This window comes from Rhinolophus hipposideros (genome assembly GCF_964194185.1).
Source record: "Rhinolophus hipposideros genome assembly, chromosome: 18".
NCBI lineage: Eukaryota > Metazoa > Chordata > Mammalia > Chiroptera > Rhinolophidae > Rhinolophus > Rhinolophus hipposideros.
In genome coordinates, this window is record NC_138064.1 from 17,960,977 (window position 1) to 17,980,305 (window position 19,329).

General features: G+C 41.6%; 1 protein-coding gene across 4 annotated transcripts in view; it reads left to right on the plus strand.

The window, feature by feature from the left end:
- The window catches only part of RAPGEF5 (Rap guanine nucleotide exchange factor 5), a 207,182-nt gene that overhangs the window by 130,298 nt on the left and 57,555 nt on the right, over positions 1–19,329 (plus strand). For 2 of the 4 annotated variants that reach the window (XM_081080277.1, XM_081080280.1), the window contains 2 exons: positions 8,337–8,449; positions 8,902–8,990. In XM_081080277.1, coding sequence (XP_080936403.1) covers positions 8,337–8,449; positions 8,902–8,990 — 202 coding nt within the window. The remainder of the gene's footprint in view (positions 1–8,336; positions 8,450–8,901; positions 8,991–19,329) is intronic. The other 2 variants (XM_081080278.1, XM_081080279.1) reach the window with 1 other exon arrangement.

Sequence of the window (19,329 nt, forward strand, 5' to 3'; positions counted from 1 at the left end):
TTTGGCTCCTAGCTTTGTCTGTTACCTGGTAAAAACATCAATAAATGTTTGCTGTTGTTACAGATTTATCTGTCGGGTCATGGCTTGATTCCTCCTTTGTTGCCTGTTCCTAAGTGGGTCTGTTGGTTGCAGATGGCAGTGCTATCTCCGTAGCTCTTGAGTTGTGGTTACTTCTGTCGCTATGAGATAAAGATACGTTAGCTTTTAACAGCCCAGTAACTAATAATTGCATGATATTTTATATGTCACAAAATACTTATCGTATATTCTCTTAGATATTGGCCAAGTCATCAATGCCCCTCAGGCCAAGATCCTGAATCAGAGCAGGTTGTTTTGGTTTCATATGTAACCCCTTGCCTATCTTTATCATTGTTCATTTTGACAAGCATGCCAGCTCTTCTTTTGAGTTTATCCATAGCTGTTCGAGTGCCTCATCTAAATTGATGGTCAAGATGCAGAACAGGGCAAGCCAGTGTCATCCATTATCAGAGTAGTTTGATGACCTTTCTTTAGAAAGATCACCTCTCAGAAAAATGGCCTCTTTATCAGCACCATCAGAACTCACCACTTGAAATGTATTCGTGAGGTTTAAAGTATTGTTCTTTCAGCCTCCCTCTGAAATGCACATTTATCCACTCATCTTTTTGTCCATTTATTTATGCATTCAGTTAATATTCTTTGAGAACCTATGAAGTCTCAAGACCTGGCTACGTGCTGAAAATTCAACAAAGAAGAAGATATGGTACCTGCCCACAAATGAGATAAAGAAGTGTATTAATATATGTTCCTCAGAATGCTGAGTCCGAAGGACTCACGTGCTGCTGAGGGGTGACAGAAGGGCTAACCAAATCAGACTGGAGGTGGAGGAGGGCGGGTTCCTGGAGGAGGCGATTCTTGAAGTGAACTTTGTGAGATGAATAAAAGTCAGACCAAGGTTATGAGATGAAAGGAGTAATAATAAGCTATTGACTATAAGTGCTGTTTTAGTCTGTTTGAGCTGCTATAACAAAACACTACACACTAGGTGGCTTCTAAACAGCAAAAATTTATTGCTCACAGTCCTGGAGGCTGGGAAATCAAGACCAAGGTGTCGGCAGATTCAGTGTCTGATGAGAACCCACTTTCTGGTTTATAGATGGCCATCATGTCACGGTGTCCTCAGATGGCAGAAGAGATGGGGGATCTTTCAGGGGCCTCTTTTAGAAAGGCACTAATCCCATTCATGAGGGCTCCACCCTCATAACCTAATTACCTCCCAAAGGCCTCACCACCAGACACCATCACGCTGGGGATTAGATTTCAACACATGAATTTTTAGAGTGGGGACACAAACATTCAATCCACAGTAAATGCCTTCCTATAAATAAGTTAGCATCTTCAGACACCTTGTTCACAAACTTGAGGGAAAACAGCACTGTGACTTGTGCTACTTGTGTGACTTCTTGAATGCCATGGCATCAAGCTAGGTGATTCTTTGTGGGCTTCTCTGAAAGGGTGTCTGGTGCTTCACTTTGATTATGAAGCCCTGGGCCACGTGGGGATCGTTGAGGTTCCTGGTTGGGGCCAAATGGAGCAGGAAGGGGAGATTAGAGGGCACAAAATACACATCATGCACAGTTTACAATTGGGCCACAGTTTGACCTGTTCATTGCCATCCCCTTTTTCTCATGTGCCCGAGAATTGAGGGACATAACATTTAATGAATGACTTCCTAGTTGGTTCCATGGCCTCTTATATGTTAGTTGCATGGGAATTTAATTTGGTAGAATTCTGACAGATGGAATAGATAATTATAATATTCAAGTTCAAACATAGCTATCTCATCTGATGAGCTTTGTAATAGCAAAGTGACTAAGTGGAGAGGGTAAAGGAAGTCTCGTAGTAACAATGACCTTTGAACCATGTGAGATAGAATTCTGCTTTTTAAAGGTAATTTACTCTCTTGTTTGCTCATTAATTTTCATGTTCAACAAACATTTATCAAGTGACTATCACATGCCAGGCCATGAGCTGTGTGTTAGGAAGAGAAATAGAAGTCACAGTCCCTGCCTTTAAGATGTCATGGTTTAGTGGAAAACACAGAGGGAGCAGATAATTAGAGGTCAGTGTGATGGGTGTCATGACAGGGTTCTTTGGGCATCTCTGGAAGAGGGTGTTAGTGGCAAGAAACTTGTCAAAGAAGATGACGTAATAAATATGAGTTCCATCAGATGGAATGGTTTGCACCTTTTGGGCTTCATAGATTTCAGTGAGATAAGAGTCTGGACTCTGCCTAAAAAACAAATGTGCCTACACATAAAAATGTTATATACTTTCTTGGGGCCAGCCCAGTGGCTCGGGCGGTTAGAGCTCCATGATCCTAACTCCGAAGGCTGCTGGTTCGATTCCCACATGGGCCAGTGGGCTCTCAACCACAAGGTTGCCGGTTCAACTCCCCGAGTCCCGCAAGGGATGGTGGGCTGTGCCCCCTGCAACTAGCAATGGCAACTGACCTGGAGCTGAGCTGTGCCCTCCACAACTAAGACTGAAAGGTCAACAACTTGAAGCTGAATGGCACCCTCCACAACTAAGATTGAAAGGACAACAACTTTCCTTGGAAAAAAGGCCTGGAAGTACACCCTGTTCCCCAATAAAAGTCCTGTTCCCCTTCCCCGGTAAAATCTTAACAACAAAAAATTATATAAAGTATAAACATAAAATTTAATTTAAAAAAGGAAGCAAATATATCCAAAAAAAAACAAAACATGTTACATACTCTCAGAGGGCTCTCTGGGTCCCTAAAGCCCATCCTTGAACCCCTAGTTAAGCACTCTGGTAAGAGTTTATGCTCCCAGAGCAGCAGAGACAATGCCATGGAAAATGCCAGTGACTGCTTTAATGTGAGTACTTGGGAGAGGAATATTTTCCATTATCAGAGATAATGGAAAATCAAGCAAGTCGTGTGGCAATTCCAGTGGGCCTGAGAAATCCCTTAGTAATCATTTTTCCTTGCTTGTACGGTGATAAGTGAAAATATAAATACCATCAGAAACGAGGTTCGGGACAGTATGAGTGAAGACCTGCTAACCTGGGAACGTTAATTCTTCACCTCCCTGTTTTGAACAAAATTCAATACTTTTATTACTTACTCTATAGGTACTTTTAAAATAAAGTTGTCTTTTAGGTGAATAAATGATAGAAAAAAGTTTGATTTAGAAGTACAAAAGATGGTGATGATCATGGAAGTTAATCTGAAGTAAGTCAGAGGTACTGGGTCCATTATTGATTGAGAATTCACAGGCAGGATAGCCGTATAGCCCTCCTGTTTTCATACCCCTGATGAGCTCTGTTCAAAGGTCCTGTGATCCAGTGAGCAACCACTTTTCTTCTTATCACTCATCCTCCCCCATTTTCAGCTGAGAACATCTAGGTATTGTAGGAGTGCCTTGTTCTCCCCACCATCCCTTTAAGAGAGTAGGGAAAAGAACTCGGTCTGAGAGATCTGGGGGCTAAAGCACGTTTGGAGAGAGGGGAGATTTGTCACTGAGCATGTCCCAACCAGGGCTGAGCAGAATGGGAAAGGCCTGAAGGGGCATCGTGCCATTCCCTTCCTCATCCTCCATGTCAACTGTTGTACCTGCGAAGGTCCCTTCTCTCCTGAGGTCTGTGCCATTGGCTCAGGTCATCTTTCTTCTTCTCCAGGAGGGTCTTCCACTCTCCTCAGTGGCTTTATATCTGTCTCCTACCTCCCCATCTTCTGAGCCCCGTTCCTTGCAATCACTTTCAGGAACATTCCTGTGTATGACTCTCATCACCCTGACAAGGAAATGCTTCTTTCCTTGACTCCAGTGACCACCATTTCTCCATCACTCCGTACCGGTGACGCGACAGCATCTTGTACCTCCTGTCAATGTCCTCTAGCCAGAGACCACCAGGGACACCCCTGTAGTTGAACAAGTTGTGTCTGTTGCTCTGCAGTGACAGAGACCTCACGTTGGGGACCCGTGGGGCAGCTCAGTGTAAGAGGGCGTTAGGAAAAGGACTTACCGGACTTGGGCTTGTGTTAGGTGATTTGGGGGAGGGTTTAAAGAAGCAGGGCTTTGCTCTGGATTAGATGCTGCCAGGAAATGGGGTAACTCTGTGACTAGATATCTTACATCTCACCTACAGGGAAGGTACACAAGAGCAAAGCTAAAGCTGTAATTGGAGAAGAAGCAGCAGTCACCCTTTATCTGGGCTTTTGGGTATTTTGGGGCTTGGCCACTGTTCATGCTTTGCCTGTGTTCAGATACGATTACTGAGTGGCCGTGTTTCTGTTTTGTTCCATCTCAGTCACAGAGTGGCCTTGTCTGTGCTGATTTTCCATGAAATCATTGATGTTTCACAAGAGGAGAGCAAGGCCCGGCTCTGAATGTGAGGCCAGCTCCCGGATGTCAGGGGCGGCTTTTCTCTCTCTGGCTTCACACTTTGAACCGCTGTTCTTCAGAGGCATGTTTGCCTCCTTGAGCAGAGACTCCACCAGCTGCTTGCTCCCTGAGTTCCTGTGGGGACTTGTCCTCAGCCCTTCCATGTTTCTGCAGTTTATCAACTCCTTTCTTGGCTCACTGCTCTCCCTAATCAGACAGACACCATATGGTGATGAGCTGTTTCCATGGTGTCTGATGGCTTCCCAGAGTCCCTCCCCTGGTTACCTTACTTCCTGTTGTTGTCCCCTTTGCCAGTCCCTTCTCCTGGGTAAGCCCTATGGTTCAGTATTCCCCTCGAGGTTTCTGAGCACTTTAGCATTTCAGTGTTTGCTGCCCTCAGCAGTCCACAAAGCTGCCTGGCAATCCTTTTCTTCATAACTTATATATCCCCTGTTGTACCCCCTGAATCCATTTTTCCAATAATATTCTCTTTGGGCCACCAACTGTACCCTGAAGTTCCAGAAGAGGGTCTCTGTTCCCACTCTACTAAGAAGATAGAAGCCATCTCATATGATCTACCTCAGCTTCCTTATTTTCTCTATTTTTTTTCTAAATCTTCACTCATGTTATTTCCTGTGATCCTCTCTGAATGGACAAGATCTCAGCCCTCCCATAGCCTAACCCCTCCATTTGCGTTCCTGATCTTGTCACCTCTTCTCAGTATCCCCTCACCTCACAGCCTTCCCCAGCCACACAGCCTCCTCAGCCTGCCTCCTTCCCTTCATGATGACATTCTTAGCACGTGATCTTCCGTATCTGTGCACTTCCTCGTTCACTCACACCTTAACACTTCTCTTCCCACCACTGGACCTAAAGTGATCTTGTCATCACTTTTTCTTAGATTTACCATCTTTGACTTATCATCAAAATTCACAGTGTCAGACAAGCCTTTTCTTGCAATCTCTTGAGACAGTGCCTTCCAGGTTCTCCTGGCTCATCTTGGTTTTACTGTTTCATGATTTCCGTAAGTAGATTTCCTCCATGACCCTGATTTCTTCCTCCTTCCCCCTTACTTTCTGTGTTTTTTTCTTCCTTCATTCCCATCTTCATGGTTCCTTTCTCTCCTGTTCCCCCTTAACAATCTCATCTACTCTCTACACTTGAATAATTCACAAATTTGTCTCTGTCCTTGACCTTTGTCCAGGGGCCTAGTTCTTTCTTTCTAACTGCCTGCTAAACATCAACAGCATGATGTATTATCAGTACCGAAACATCAATTGTCTGAAACTATTCATCAGTCTCACCAGAACCAGTTTCTCTGGGCACTTTTGTCCCATTTAAGGGCATCACTGTTCTCTGTCACCCACAATCATCTTTGACCATGAAATCCCATGGGTTACAGCTTTGTATCGGAAGCTCTTGCATTGGGGCCTCATCTTAGTTAGACTTATGTTGCTACGGAACCTATTAACTTGTCATTTAAGGGCAGGCTACTTGTCTTAGTAGTCTCTGCTTGCCACTTGGGGTCCAGGACAGTGCCTTCCCAAAGGACATACTCACTGTCTTTTGAATGAATGACTGTAAACTGAGGGTTTTAATGCTTTACTTGCATTCAAGCGCTATTGGTCATTGAACATATTTTCCATCATTAGTTCTCTAAATACTTTTATTCTTAACCGATCAAGCACTAGAATAAAATTTCATACCATGGTACTTTCTGCTCTTTTTCAGGAAGAGCAGTTAGGTAAGGGTGCATGGGTTGGGAGGCGTTCATTTAACCTTCCTTCTTCAGAGCCAGATATAATACATAGGGTTATTATGTTTCCATGGCAATTTTAGATAACTTTATACATTGATTTTTTTCCTCTTTGTTTTTAACAAGTTTTCAAAATGGAAACTACCACTATGACATAAGGTGCTATTGATAGTACATCAATATGATTCAGCTCTTCCCCTGCCCAGCAGACTGTGGCTGCTCTGTGCAGTCCTGTAATACATATTAGTTACACAGACATTAGAGGAGCCCTTCCCATCCATATGTATGTGCATGGCCCGTGGAAGTTAATAATGCCATATATCACGTGCACGTAAAATGTAAAATGTACTTCAGGATGACAGCGAGCTCAGCTAAAATGAGTATTGGCTTACTACTAGGAGAGGAAACCCAGGGAAAGATTTTTGTCCTTTCAAATCTGTTTTACTGAATTATTTCTTTCTGTGTGTCTTGGTATCCCAGCTACACATTCTGCATTTTATTTTATCTCATTTTATTTTTTTGATCAATATATGCCCCTCTCTCCAGCCACCTTATTTCACTTGGATAACAAAAGAACCCCTTTGGAAAAATGAAAGATAGCAATTACACATTGGTATTCATGTTACAGGAGTCACGCTGCTGTCCTTGGGGAATTTAACAATGAATATCCAACATTAATTGCCACAGTAACCGCATGTCTGACCTTGCTGAAATGTAATACATCAGCTTTACATAGTAAAATTATTTGCCACTAAAAGATTTAAAAAGAATCATCATAGAATTGTATTGCTGTTTCGAATGACCAATATTTTTTGGTGTTATTTTTAAGAAAATCCTGGAGAACTCAAATGACTAGGTCACTACATTTTCTTAGGAATCAGGACCCTGGGAGTTGAAATCATAATTTTATCACTGATTTGGTTGTCCGTTGTAACAAGATGAATGCCTTCCTATTCTTATGAAAGATGCATAAAATACATTGACATCTCTGATTGATCTATGGAACTGATAATAAGGCACAAGGACATAGTACTTTTTATCCATCGGAGGATAAATATATATTTTTTTAATGTTTATGCCTCATTATAGGTAGGATTTTCTGCCAGTAGCAGAAACATGCTAGGAACCCTAGGACATGTTTCCCCTTTTAAAGTGGTGATAGCATTTTAAAGGTGAAGCTTACTTACTATCAACTTTTCTTTCCTTAATCTTTTACTCAAATCTTCAGAAATACTGAAGCTACATTTTCTTACATGCATTTTAAAGTTCTTCCCCCCCCCAATGCATTTTAAAGTTCTCCCCCCCCCCATCTTACACATAGGGGGTGCCGCCCCTGGGGCGAATTTCGCACCACACACGCTGGGAGTATACATCACGCAGAGTTGGGTTGCACACTGCTGGGTCAGCAGCGAGCACATCTGACAGAGCCAAGTCAGCGGGCCACGCGGGCTCTGGGCTGCGGAAGCTGTGTGTGCAGAAATGAATGATTGTTCAGCTTTCTCTCCTTTTAAAAAGAGACTGAGGTGAAGAAAGTCAGGGCACTCACCCATGACATCCAAATTTCGGGCTAGATGAGATTCTAGCTGGAGATACATTTTTGCTTGCATTCTGGCAAAAGAAGTCCATGATAAATTTGAAGGCCATCTCAAATCTGGGAGGAGGGGGCGGGAAATGAACTGGATGATAGAATGGGTAGTTTGGGCCCACCTTTTAAAGACAGGCTGTGATGGAAATGAATATGATATGTATCTCCTACAGCTAGTTAATATGGCTTGCTCACTGTTTTCGTGTTTAAATGATGTTTTATTTGACTTTCCCATTTCAATGCAGTGATTGTTTAGCAAGCACTAAACCAGGTAAAAGAGAATACATGTGCAGTTAGTACGTTGTGTTTTTTGAAACGTTGAAGTTTGGATGCCTCGATTCAAATCATGAAGGTAGTTTTAAAAACGAACTCTCTGAATCCTATCCCCACGTAATGTTTTTTTCTCTATTCTCTTTAAAGTGTTTCTGTCTCCCTAATGTTTTATGTGTCCTTAGAAGTTGAGCTTGGGCACTGGACAAGAGGGAGATTCTTGACCAGACTCCTAATTTATAAAATGCAGCTTTCGTTCGTTCCTTGTTTTCCGCCCTTCCTTGTTAATGTTCTCTCCCTTTTCCCTTCTTCCATCCATCCCTCCCCGCCCCAATGAAAGCAGGATGATGAAGTGACGACTGTCAGAGAGCAAGAGCAGAACGTCCTGGTGCTGAAGAAAGTGCTGTGCTGTGGCCCGGCCCCCCCAGGCGGGAGCGCGGACAGCGATTGGAGGTGAGTTGCCACCGAGGCGCGCTGGCGTCCCTCTCCCCTCCTGCCGTCCGTCCCTTCCCTCGCTCCATCTCACTCGCTCTCCCTGCCTCTTCCCTCCCTCCCTCCCTTCTTTCTCCGCCTCTCGGGCGAGCGTTCTAGCTGACTGCAGAGCTCTTCGCAGCCAGATGGACTCAGTTCCCGGTGAAAGGACGGACATGGCCAGGAGCTTTTAGCATGTAGGGGGAATGCCTTTGTTAGTCACCCCTCACAATGGGCAGCTCCCGGCTGAGGGTCTCTGACCCTCACTTAGAGCGGAAGGATTCCGCAGCGCTCTCCGACCGAGAGCTGCCCCTGCCTACCTTCGATGTGCCTTATTTCAAATACATTGACGAGGAGGACGAAGACGATGAATGGAGCAGCCGCTCACAGTCTTCCACAGAGGATGACTCAGTGGACTCTCTGCTCTCTGACAGATACGTGGTGGTGTCCGGGACCCCGGAGAAGATTTTGGAGCACATTTTGAATGACTTGCACCTGGAACAAGTCCAGGACAAAGAAACAGGTAAGACTGGGGGTGTCTCCTGTTTCCAGACCCTGAGCGGGAGGGCCCTTGTCAGCATCCTTAGGGGCAGGACCCCCACCCACTGTTGCTCACACCACGGTGGGCTGACAGAGCATATGCTTTGCGCCCCTCCCCCTGGCCCCGTGCTGTTTTGTTTAAATCCAGTAAATGGACACATGTAGATCCAAGCAGCTGCCTGGGAAGTAGCTGTACAAAGAAAATGACACGGAGGCAGATGTTCTTCTCTCTTTGGCCGTTTTTTTACCAAATTTTACCTAAAGGCAGTTGGCAACAGGCCAACATTCAATAACCAGTGTTCGATGGGAAGAAATAAAATGCATGAGGGTTAGCAAGCATTCACCTGGCCTATGGGAAGCGCTGAGCTGGGGGGCGTAGCCTCCCCGCCAAAAATGTCAACAATTAGTACAACTACTCAGCAACTATAAGCTTAGCAGCAACTTCGGCCGTTTTCCAAGTGGTTTACAAACTGCTCAGAGCCTGCCCTGCTGTGCAGAATGTGATACTCACAGCTTCTCGGACCAGAAATTATAATTCACTGAAGTCTTAACCGATCCCACCTCTTGTCCTTTCTATGTAATCTGGGAGCCAAATGCCCGTTTAGCTTTTTCACTCTTGCACTTTCAGAAACACTACCAGTGCAGTTACAGAATGACCTACTCGTACTTCCTTTTTTACAGAAGGGAGAGGACTTGCTTCTCTTAACCAGAATTTGTAATTTGTTCCAGCCTGCAGCAATTATTCCAGTGAATGGGCCTCTGGCTGTAGGTTGAATTCTGTAACTTGATCCCCTGACTAAAATGCACTTTTTGCTGCCACCATAGCACCTGTGATGATCTGGTTTGCAATATAGTGACTGCATCAGTAAAAGGCATTTGGGGTTATATTAATACAGAGTGACTCGTAAGGGTTTTCCCATGCAGGAAAGATTGTGAACTGACAGCTTAGGTGGGATCAAGAATTTCCTTGGATGCCAGTAGTTTGTCTGAAACTAATTGATGTCTGGTTCTATATTGCATTATAAAGTGCATTAAGACAAACAAAAGTGTGTGATATATATAAGTGGGTAAGAAAAGAAAGCAAAATGACCCAATCACGTATCCAATGTTATTGTTTGATCTCAAAATTCAAATAAATACCTTATTGTGCATATGTATGTTTGGAGGGGAAAATCAAGAATTGTCATTTATACACAAACAAGCTAAAAGAAAAATGGATTCTTGTGGCATTTGCTGGGTTGTTTTTGTATATCTATCGATTAATATTCTATGCATTTGAGCACTATTCCTGTGTTCTGCTGCATCAGAGATAATCATCATGGAACTAGCCATAATTTTCTGTGTACAGATTGCCAGCTGACTGCTTTACACAGGTGGTTTGGACTAGATTACAGGCACGTTACCTGCCATGAGGAGGGTACCTTTAAACATGGATAGAGGTTTTGGGGAACTGAATGCTTTCTTCTTAATAGCACCACAGTTCCATTCTATAATATAAGACGTTGTGTCTAGGTCATTCATATTGATGAGTAGAAATTAATAAAGCCAATATTAGGCCTAAGTTGATTTCTTTTTTTCTTTCTTTCTCATAGACAGAGTTTCTTGTGAAAGACGGCCTAGGTGCCCACTAACAAGTTCCCACTATTTAACACTGAGAATGAGAAATCACTGATTACTGTTACTAATGCTAGGAGTTGGCGCCTGGTGGGAAATGGTGTTGTGTATGGTATCTAGTGACTGGGATTCCAGTTTGTTTTTCTCAATGATACAAACAGTGGGATTGAATATGTCACTTTAGCCACATGTTCAGCAAAGCTGAAAAGACCAGGACTCAGTAGCTTACCCTAAGCAGGACAGGAAGACACCGATTGGAGTCAACCCCTCCTCATTCCTACTCACTGTCTTAGAGTTTGTGATGGACACACGCAGAGGACAAACTTCAGATTGTTGCAGAGACCCTTTAGGGGGTGAAAAATGGGAACAACTTTCCCTCCAATCAAAGGAAAAATTTATGAAAATGAAAAAAATCAACTTTAGAGACTGGTTGATGGGTATATAATAGGGATGCCTGAGTGGAAATCACATGCAGTTCTTCAAAACTTCACACACAGCTCTTTGGAGAAAATACAACAGAAAAGCCACCATGAGGTTTTTGTTTAACATTAAAAGAAATATCGTAAATATGAGATCAAATACATTTTATGTTCAAATTGAAGAAAAGTGGTTATGAATTTGTTCTAGTTTGAATACTAAGAATCACATATTTAAAGTAATTGAAGTCCCTTGTCACTGACAGAGGTGAATTCCAGTTTCTTTATCTTGGGCAGGCTGGCAACCCTCATTATAAAAGGCCTATCGTGTACGAGAGCCTAATAGAGTCACATAAACATATGGAAGACAGATGGAGGAAAATGAGAAGGGGCCGCAATAAAAGTATACAGCAACATTTTTATGTTCTTGAGCACCCCTTTTAGGGAGATGGAGCCATATGGGGCCGGTGGGGAGCCATATGGTGGTTGTCCACATGGCCCCCTTGGCAATGACGAGGAAAGGGTACCTGGGAGGAAATCAGTGGTCCTGGTGGCCGACCCTGTTCTGAATTCTCACATGTGTACCCTCCAGAGGCTGGGGAAGATAATCAAGCAAGAGATGTAAGTTACTTCCCATCTCTTTTCCACAAAAGTCACTTCGTTGTGAAAATGTAAGTGTAAGGCCCAATAGGAGAACCCTTCTATAGCACAAAGGACAAGTTGAACTGATTACTAACTGATGTAAACACGCAAGTGGAAAAAAATCTGCTTAATTAAGTGGAATAGGAAGGTAAATGTCAGGGCTATTGAAACAATGTCTTCCTGTTGCTACCTGAATCTAGAATAGAATAGAATACAATTCATCTAGTATCCTATCACCAAGCCACACTGCGTTTTAGGATCAAAATAATATTAGAGATGCTTAAAAGGAACCTAATGATTTTCCTAAGTGATTGGATCCACACAGCACTTACCACACTGATTTTCATAATCCCCTATGTGCATACCTTTCCTCCTTGGTAGTACCAGGCACAAGGAATCATCCAGTGAATGTCTGTGGAATGAATGAAGGAGTAATTCTTTATTGTTTAAAATGGAACAAGTATTTGAGTCTGGTAACTGGATATCTATTTATGAACATGGAAAGGGATTGAAGCTGTTTTCCAAGATTTCGTGTTGTGTGTTTTTTTCTTTTCTTTTTTTCAAGGTTCAGGTTCTGACTTGAACCATTTGGAATGTTAGAGAAAAAATCAAGCAGCTCTATCTTTCAGCTTCCCAGAAATAGGGCAGACATCACTAGGCATTCCCAGCCCAGGAGAATTACAAGAAAGGCAAGAAGGAAGAAAGAGCAGGAGTTGTGAAGAGCAAGTTGGAAGCAGCCAACCCTGGACTGTAGAGATTCCTGCCCCTATGTAACCCTTTCCCTGCCCTGGAAATGACAAATTGTGTCTAATTAGAGGTGCTTCTGGGAATAACGATTCCTGTTTCAAAGCAGGGGGTACCTATGTATTGGATGGATTATATAGAGAAAAACCTTGTTACTGATTTTTCTTTCTAAATCTGCCTTATGGTGGGTCTACCTTAGGGAAAACACAAGAGGAAATACATTATTTGCTCCCCCTCCTTTTCTTCATTTCCTTATTCTCCATTCATCTTTTTGATGCAAGTGTATTCATGATTACAAGTTTCCAAGAAAAACAAGCAGAGAATAGGATAAAGGGACTAGGTAAAGCCTACCTTGCTGATTCTTACTAGGCTTGGCATGATTTCTTCAATGTACGGCTGATTTTTTTACTTTATGAGGTTTTCATTCAGCATAACCTAATAATGTGTACTCGGTGTGGAAATGTCTCCTCAGCCTGCTTTGATTGTGTCATGGAGACCTCGGTGTTGGTGGTGAGCTTTCAGGGGTACCTCCTACCTGGTGGTGCTTGTCACTGAGGAAGTGAGTCCCTTACCTTTGTAACAAGGCAACAACCTCTATGAAAATACCTGGTTTATATTGTAGGAGTGTCTCCCTCCCTCCACAGAGTCCAAAAGTTACTCTCCCTTTCCAGCTTCATGGCTTTTTTCAAGCATTATTGCACTGACGGAAACTGGAGTAAAGCTAGGACTGGCATTTCATTTTCTGTTAACATTAAAAAAAAAAAATCTTTCCTGCCAACAACAAGCCTGGCATAAGCACTTGATACATATTTCTTACGAAGAAAACATTAAGAATGTTTGTCTCCTGATCATTGGAAAGACAGAAGACACGTTAGGTGAACTTCTTTGATTTCCTTACTTTTTAGGATTTCTGGAAGGATGTTTGGAGCCTCTGACCCAGGCTTTCCCTTGAAAGTGGCAAGACCTTAATAACACTGTAGCAGCAGTGTGGCTTTTGCAAGACTAAAATTTTTTGAGGGTAGGCACAGAAATTTTTAGATGGTGGTAAGTCTCTCAATGATTTGGTGCAATTTATGTACACATAAAATCATCTTGTATTTATCTTCTTTTTTTAGTTTCGTAATGTCATGTAACACATAGACCAGTGGATTTTATCTGTGGAAGCACATTAGCTACACAGAGGACACTTTAAAAAAATACCAGTGCCTGGGTCCCACCCCAGAGTTTCTGATCCAGTGGACCTGAGTTGGGGCTTAAGCCTTATCGGCTTTAAAATTTCCACCGGTGATGCGGATATTCAATGTTGACTTTGTCTCACTTCCCCCTTTTTTTTTTAAAGATGTATTTCAAGTTTCTAATAGTTGTATATATATAGCTCCCTCTAAGAGTTAGGAACCCATTCCTCCTTTCCTTTACTCCCCATTCCCTCTCCAGGGCTTTATGTCCAGCCTCATGTCCACTGGCTTCTGCCCTGGAGCCTCTGCAGCCTGAAACATTCAGAATTCACAAACTTGCACTACTGGTCCATCCACTGAAATGGTTTCAAGAAAAGGAAACAATCAGAGGAGACAGAAATATTGGACACACAGCTGTTTGATTTCTCAACTCTTAGAATGAGAAGGTGATGGTATGGTAAACAAAACCCATTTGGATTTGTGCCCAAATTCTGTCACACTGTAGAAATCTCTGGGTGGTCCTTAGGTCTCACAGCCCAGAATATACTTCTGTAAGAAATAATGTTTTAAGGAAGGAGAAAATGCACACAGCAGAGTAGAAAGGTACTAAAATGAGATTCTGAAGCCTCACTTCGCAGATCTGGGCTCCACTCTTAAAACAGTCCGAGACCTAGAGCAAGTCATACACTAGATGGTCTCTGAAGTATCTTTCATCACTAAACCCCTTGACTCAGAGGATCTATACCAACCTCTTCTCTTTCTCCATATTTTACAGAACCATAGAATTTTAGATTTGGAGGAGACACTAGAATTCACATAGACGGCCTCCAGAAACTTGCGCTCATTTGAAGCTGAAATCACCATCAGTGAGCCATTACACAAGGATTTAGGCTATTCAGTCTAACTTCATGTTACTTTATATAATGGCTACGTTTCTTTCACCTCAGAGAGCAGTTAAAATGTTGATGGGGTAGGAAGCTTGGCATTCAAGGCTCAGTGGCTGTGCCTGGTGATGATTTAAGTATGTTTGTATATAACCTTGTCCGACGGGAAACTTTTTAAGTTCCTCTGAGAAATGATGCTGTAACATTTCCAAAGATTAGCTTTGATTTATCACCTACTAGTAAAACCCATTTGCAGAGTTTTATTACCGAGCTGTTTTGGGATTTTCAGAAGCAGTCTGTTGCTGGACAAAAGCAGTTCTCCCCTAGTGATGAAATTATTACACCCTATCTCTTACGCTAGCCACATCCTCCTGTCATTCCTTTCCTTATATCTTCATATATTACTTTTGTGCATTTTTAATTCCTCAATTTCTATGTGAACAGGACTGAATACCTTAGGGAAATTTAATTCCTTCATTCCACAGACATCTTCGACCTGCATAATAGAAGGCATTCTTCCAGATGTGGGGAAACAGCTGTCAACAAAATACACAAACTCCTTACTTTCACGGGGCTTGCATTCTAGTGGAGGGAGTCAGACCCAAAACAAGTAGGGAAATAGTGCCCATTAAATGATGGATGCTAAATAATCAATATCATTACAGGTTTAAGATGAGTATGTCCACATGTCTTTAAAAATAAAGAAGCTAGAGGATATGTGTATTTAACGTCTTTTAGAAAATTAGCATGACACTTCTGGTCCTATTCAACGAAGTTCAGAACCAAAAGAAATAGACGTAATTGAGGAAAAACAAAAAGGAAAGAAGTAAAAGAAATGTGACGTGGGTATAGGTATTCCAGATGGTAGTTACAGCTGGAAGCCATAGAATCTGCTTCCGTGGAAATGTTTGGTATCAGCCGTTAACCATCTTGACCTGGGAAAATAGCTTTCTCAAAGACAAATCACTGGGCTACCATGCCACTTGAGGGCTTTTTCAGCTTTATGAAATTGCCAATTTTAAGTATTAGGTTAGTTCTGTTTGCATAGACACTAACAAAAAAAAAAAATCAACGACAGGCTAACTAAATTCATTAGCAGCGCCTCCAGCTGCCCTGGATGTGCCTCTTAAGCAGAGGTAGGGAACCGCTGTTCTGTGAAGGCTGGCTTCTCCAGGTAAAGAAAAGGCTTCAAACAGCTATTCACATGGCAATAAAAATCCCCAAAGTGTGTCCAGAAAGAGCTAGGAGGAAGGTGCTCACATTAGAGTATGGTTTCTGCTCTGCTCTATCATCTTTGTACTCTAGGTTTTGTTTCTTCGGTGTGGTTTGGTTTTTTGGTGGCTCCCTTAGCCTCTCTCCTAATTACTGATATGGAGAACGTAAAGTATTTGTTGTAATTGAAGCATTGGGAGACTATACATTAGTATTGATAAAGTGATGAAATCATTAGAATTGTGTAGAAATTGTTTTCTCAGTTGCCTCATTTATGAAAGCAGAGGACTTAGGCCATGTGACATTGGAGGCCCCTTCCAGATTTGAAAGCCAGGATTTGGAGATTGCTCAAGACACCACTCCATTTACCCAAACTTCCTCTCCGTTAGATTGATCCTAGTACAGGATAATTATCCTCATCTTATGGCCAGAGAAGCCAAGGAAGAAGTTAACTAAACTACTTCGGAAATAGAGTGATCGTTTGAATATGGGGATGAACCCGGGTGTATTACTAGCTTTATTCCAGAGATCATTTTTGTCTCGTGACTAGAATCATGGATGGAAGGCCTAAATGAAGTAAAAACCTACCATTCAACTCTAGCTATAAACCCCAAATCAGGTGCTTTAGTAGCCCCTTCAGAGCTATCTAATCTCCAGCACAAAGACCTGCTTCTTGGTTTCCAGCTGTGAGCAGGACGGCCCCTGGGTGAGCTGAGTGCTTCAGGATGGTTATGAAAGAAATGGGGTGTGAGGGTCCTAGTTCCAGCGGATGCTCTATCAGGCCCGTCGCGTGAGAAGTGATAAAAATCAGATTTTGACTGTGGATTTCATCTGAGTGTTCATCTTCTGGACTAATCTATTCACACCACCTTTGAACATGCAATATTATGCGTAGTAACAAGGGAACTGATGCTTTTGCACTGCCAGGAGATGGTGGGTTAATGAATACTCTTGCTGGTAATGAAGCAAGGTGAAATGAAGTGAGGCAGAGCTGAAGCATAAGTCATTAACATACACTGATTAATAATGGAAACGTGGAAGTTTTCATTACAGCATAACCAATGGGCAAAGGAAGATGTTTAATGCACAAGGATATAAGTAGGGGTACTGCATGCTTTTCAGGGAAACAGTCCTATTTAGAATTCGAATGGATCATTGGAATGCACTTTTTAAAATTGCATCATTTTCATATTGACACCACATGATCTCTAAAGATACTTAGAGATCAAATATAAGTCTAGAGCACCAGAAACAAGCTAAAATATTGTCAGGTTATGGGAAGTTAATTTCAAGAGTATCTAAAGATAAGAAATAGAAAATGAAATATGCAGGGGACAAAACTTACCTTACAAATTAAAAATCGTAAGCCTCCTGGCTATAAAAATCTTGAAAAACATGAGCATCTTAGCAAGAGGTTTTAGACTTTCTTCTTTGAATACTTCTAAGGAAAATCTCAACCCCTTTCTGATGGGTTAGAGCGAAGGCCTTATCCTAGAGACGATGTGAGATAGACCGTCTTTGAGATTTTCCTTCACACTGTGTTCTAAATGAAATACACATGTGCCTGCTTGTTTCTGTAAAGTCAGTCCTGGTTGTGATTTTGTTACCCAAACCTAGTTCATATGCCCAGCGCTTCAAAAGGCCAAAACTGAAAACGTCAGAGTTTGGAATAAGGAAAATTTTGTTGATTGATCAAGAACGTGCCAACCGAGAAGATAGGAGACCTAATAGTGTCTCAAATCCCTCTTGCTCGCTGGACTAGGTTAAAGGTTTTTAAGGGGGTAGGGGGAACAGGTATGCAGAAGTGCTGGTGGGGCAAGTTTTCATTGGAGGACCTTGGAATTTGGCCATTTATGGTAAAGGGGCTTCAACACCGGATCTTCGTGGACAACGGATGCTTTGCTTCTGATAGGGCTCCAGTGTTCAAGGTCTGGTTATGTCCTGGTTTTTCGGTGGGGCAAGCAGGACTTTGGTTCTGGGTGCAGCTGGAGGTCAAAGTTCTCTCCTCCGCACATGCTTAGGCTGTGTGACTTGTGGTTTTGGTCTGTCCTCTCTGAAAAGCAACTCCGTATCTCATTAAACCCCCTAAGCATGAGCAGTTTCCCTATGTAAACTGCAGCCAGAAAGGAGGGCGTAGAAATGAATGGACTTTCTCCTTTATTCACATTTGCACATTTTATTTGCTTTATTTCTCTTATTTACACTGTATTTGCTTCTCCTGAATTACTTTCCCTCCACCTCAAATGCCTAATTTGATACTTATCTTTTTAGATAGATGACTATGGAAACCTTAGGTATTTCTTTCTTTGTAGTTCAGTGCATCCCTAATTTCCTCGAATGGCCGGAGGATAAGTTATTACCAATAATAAAATACTGTGGTACACTGAGAGTTGCCATAAGTATATTCATGAATTATCAATTTTCAAAGAATCGGAATATATGAAATTGCAATCTATTTTTAAATATAAAATATAAAGGCCCTATCTAGTAAGTCACAAAGTTCATGTAGAATTATGAAGTCCTAATAGTTTTCAGTTTTATTATATGAATAAAATATTGGCTTAAATTTATATAGTCTCTTTGACATAGGATGAAGGTTGTTTCGAAACACAAATCTTCAATATATCTTGCACTTTTTCTCATAAAAATAAATTTGAGAACGAAAACAGCTTTGTTTAGTTTTCCTTTTATATTCTTTTCCTTATATAGACTCTTTAAGAATGAAGGCTGTACTTTTTTATTTCTTTTCTACCTGTGGTTCCATAATCCCTATAGCACAGTTTCTCAGTTAGTTTGGTCCTGATTTTTGTTCTTGGAAATTTTTTTTCTTTTTTTTTGTTCTTCTGAAAGAGAAATGGATTTTTGTTCCTGTAAAAAGAAAATGCTGTTCTCACATCGTAAAGTCTTTAAATTTACCATGTTTTCTCAGTGAGCTTTGCGTCTATTGCCATATTTAATATTGAACTTTAGTAGAAACATTTGTGATTGTCTCAGTGTCCAACTGTATTTCCAGACATAAATGTGTGATGTGAGTCAGGCATTTGGGGAGCAGCAAATGGAACGGAGCAACAGATTCTGAAATTCATGGAGACAAGATATTGTGTCAATAGTGATTTTGACAATCTAGTAATCTTAGCAAAACCACAGTTTTACTGTAACATCAGCAACTGAAATTACTTGAGACTGTTTAAGATAATGTCAAAGGATGAAAAAAATCTCTTTTCTCTCTCTCCTTTTGTCCCTCAGAGATCTCTGTGTGTCATCTCCACACAGCTGACGGATCTAAAGTGAGCTCATCAGATGTTCTTGCTTGTATTTTTAAATGCTGTGACATTTTCCTCAAGCAAAATTGAGCATCCTATTAGAAAATGAAGAAAAAAAAGTGATTTTTCTATGTAAGAGTAGATAGTTTTATAAGCATGAAGAGGGAATGTTAGTGAATGACAATTTGTTGATTATAATTACTGCATGTTAATCTCTCACAGCATGTTTCAGTCAAATTATTGTTTCATTTAAAAGGTGCAATGCCACAGAATTGCTGTACTTGACAAGCACATGTCTAAAGGGATAGATATCTTCAAGTGGGAGAATTTTTGCCTTTAACTTACCTATAATTAAGCTTTTCCTCATTTCAT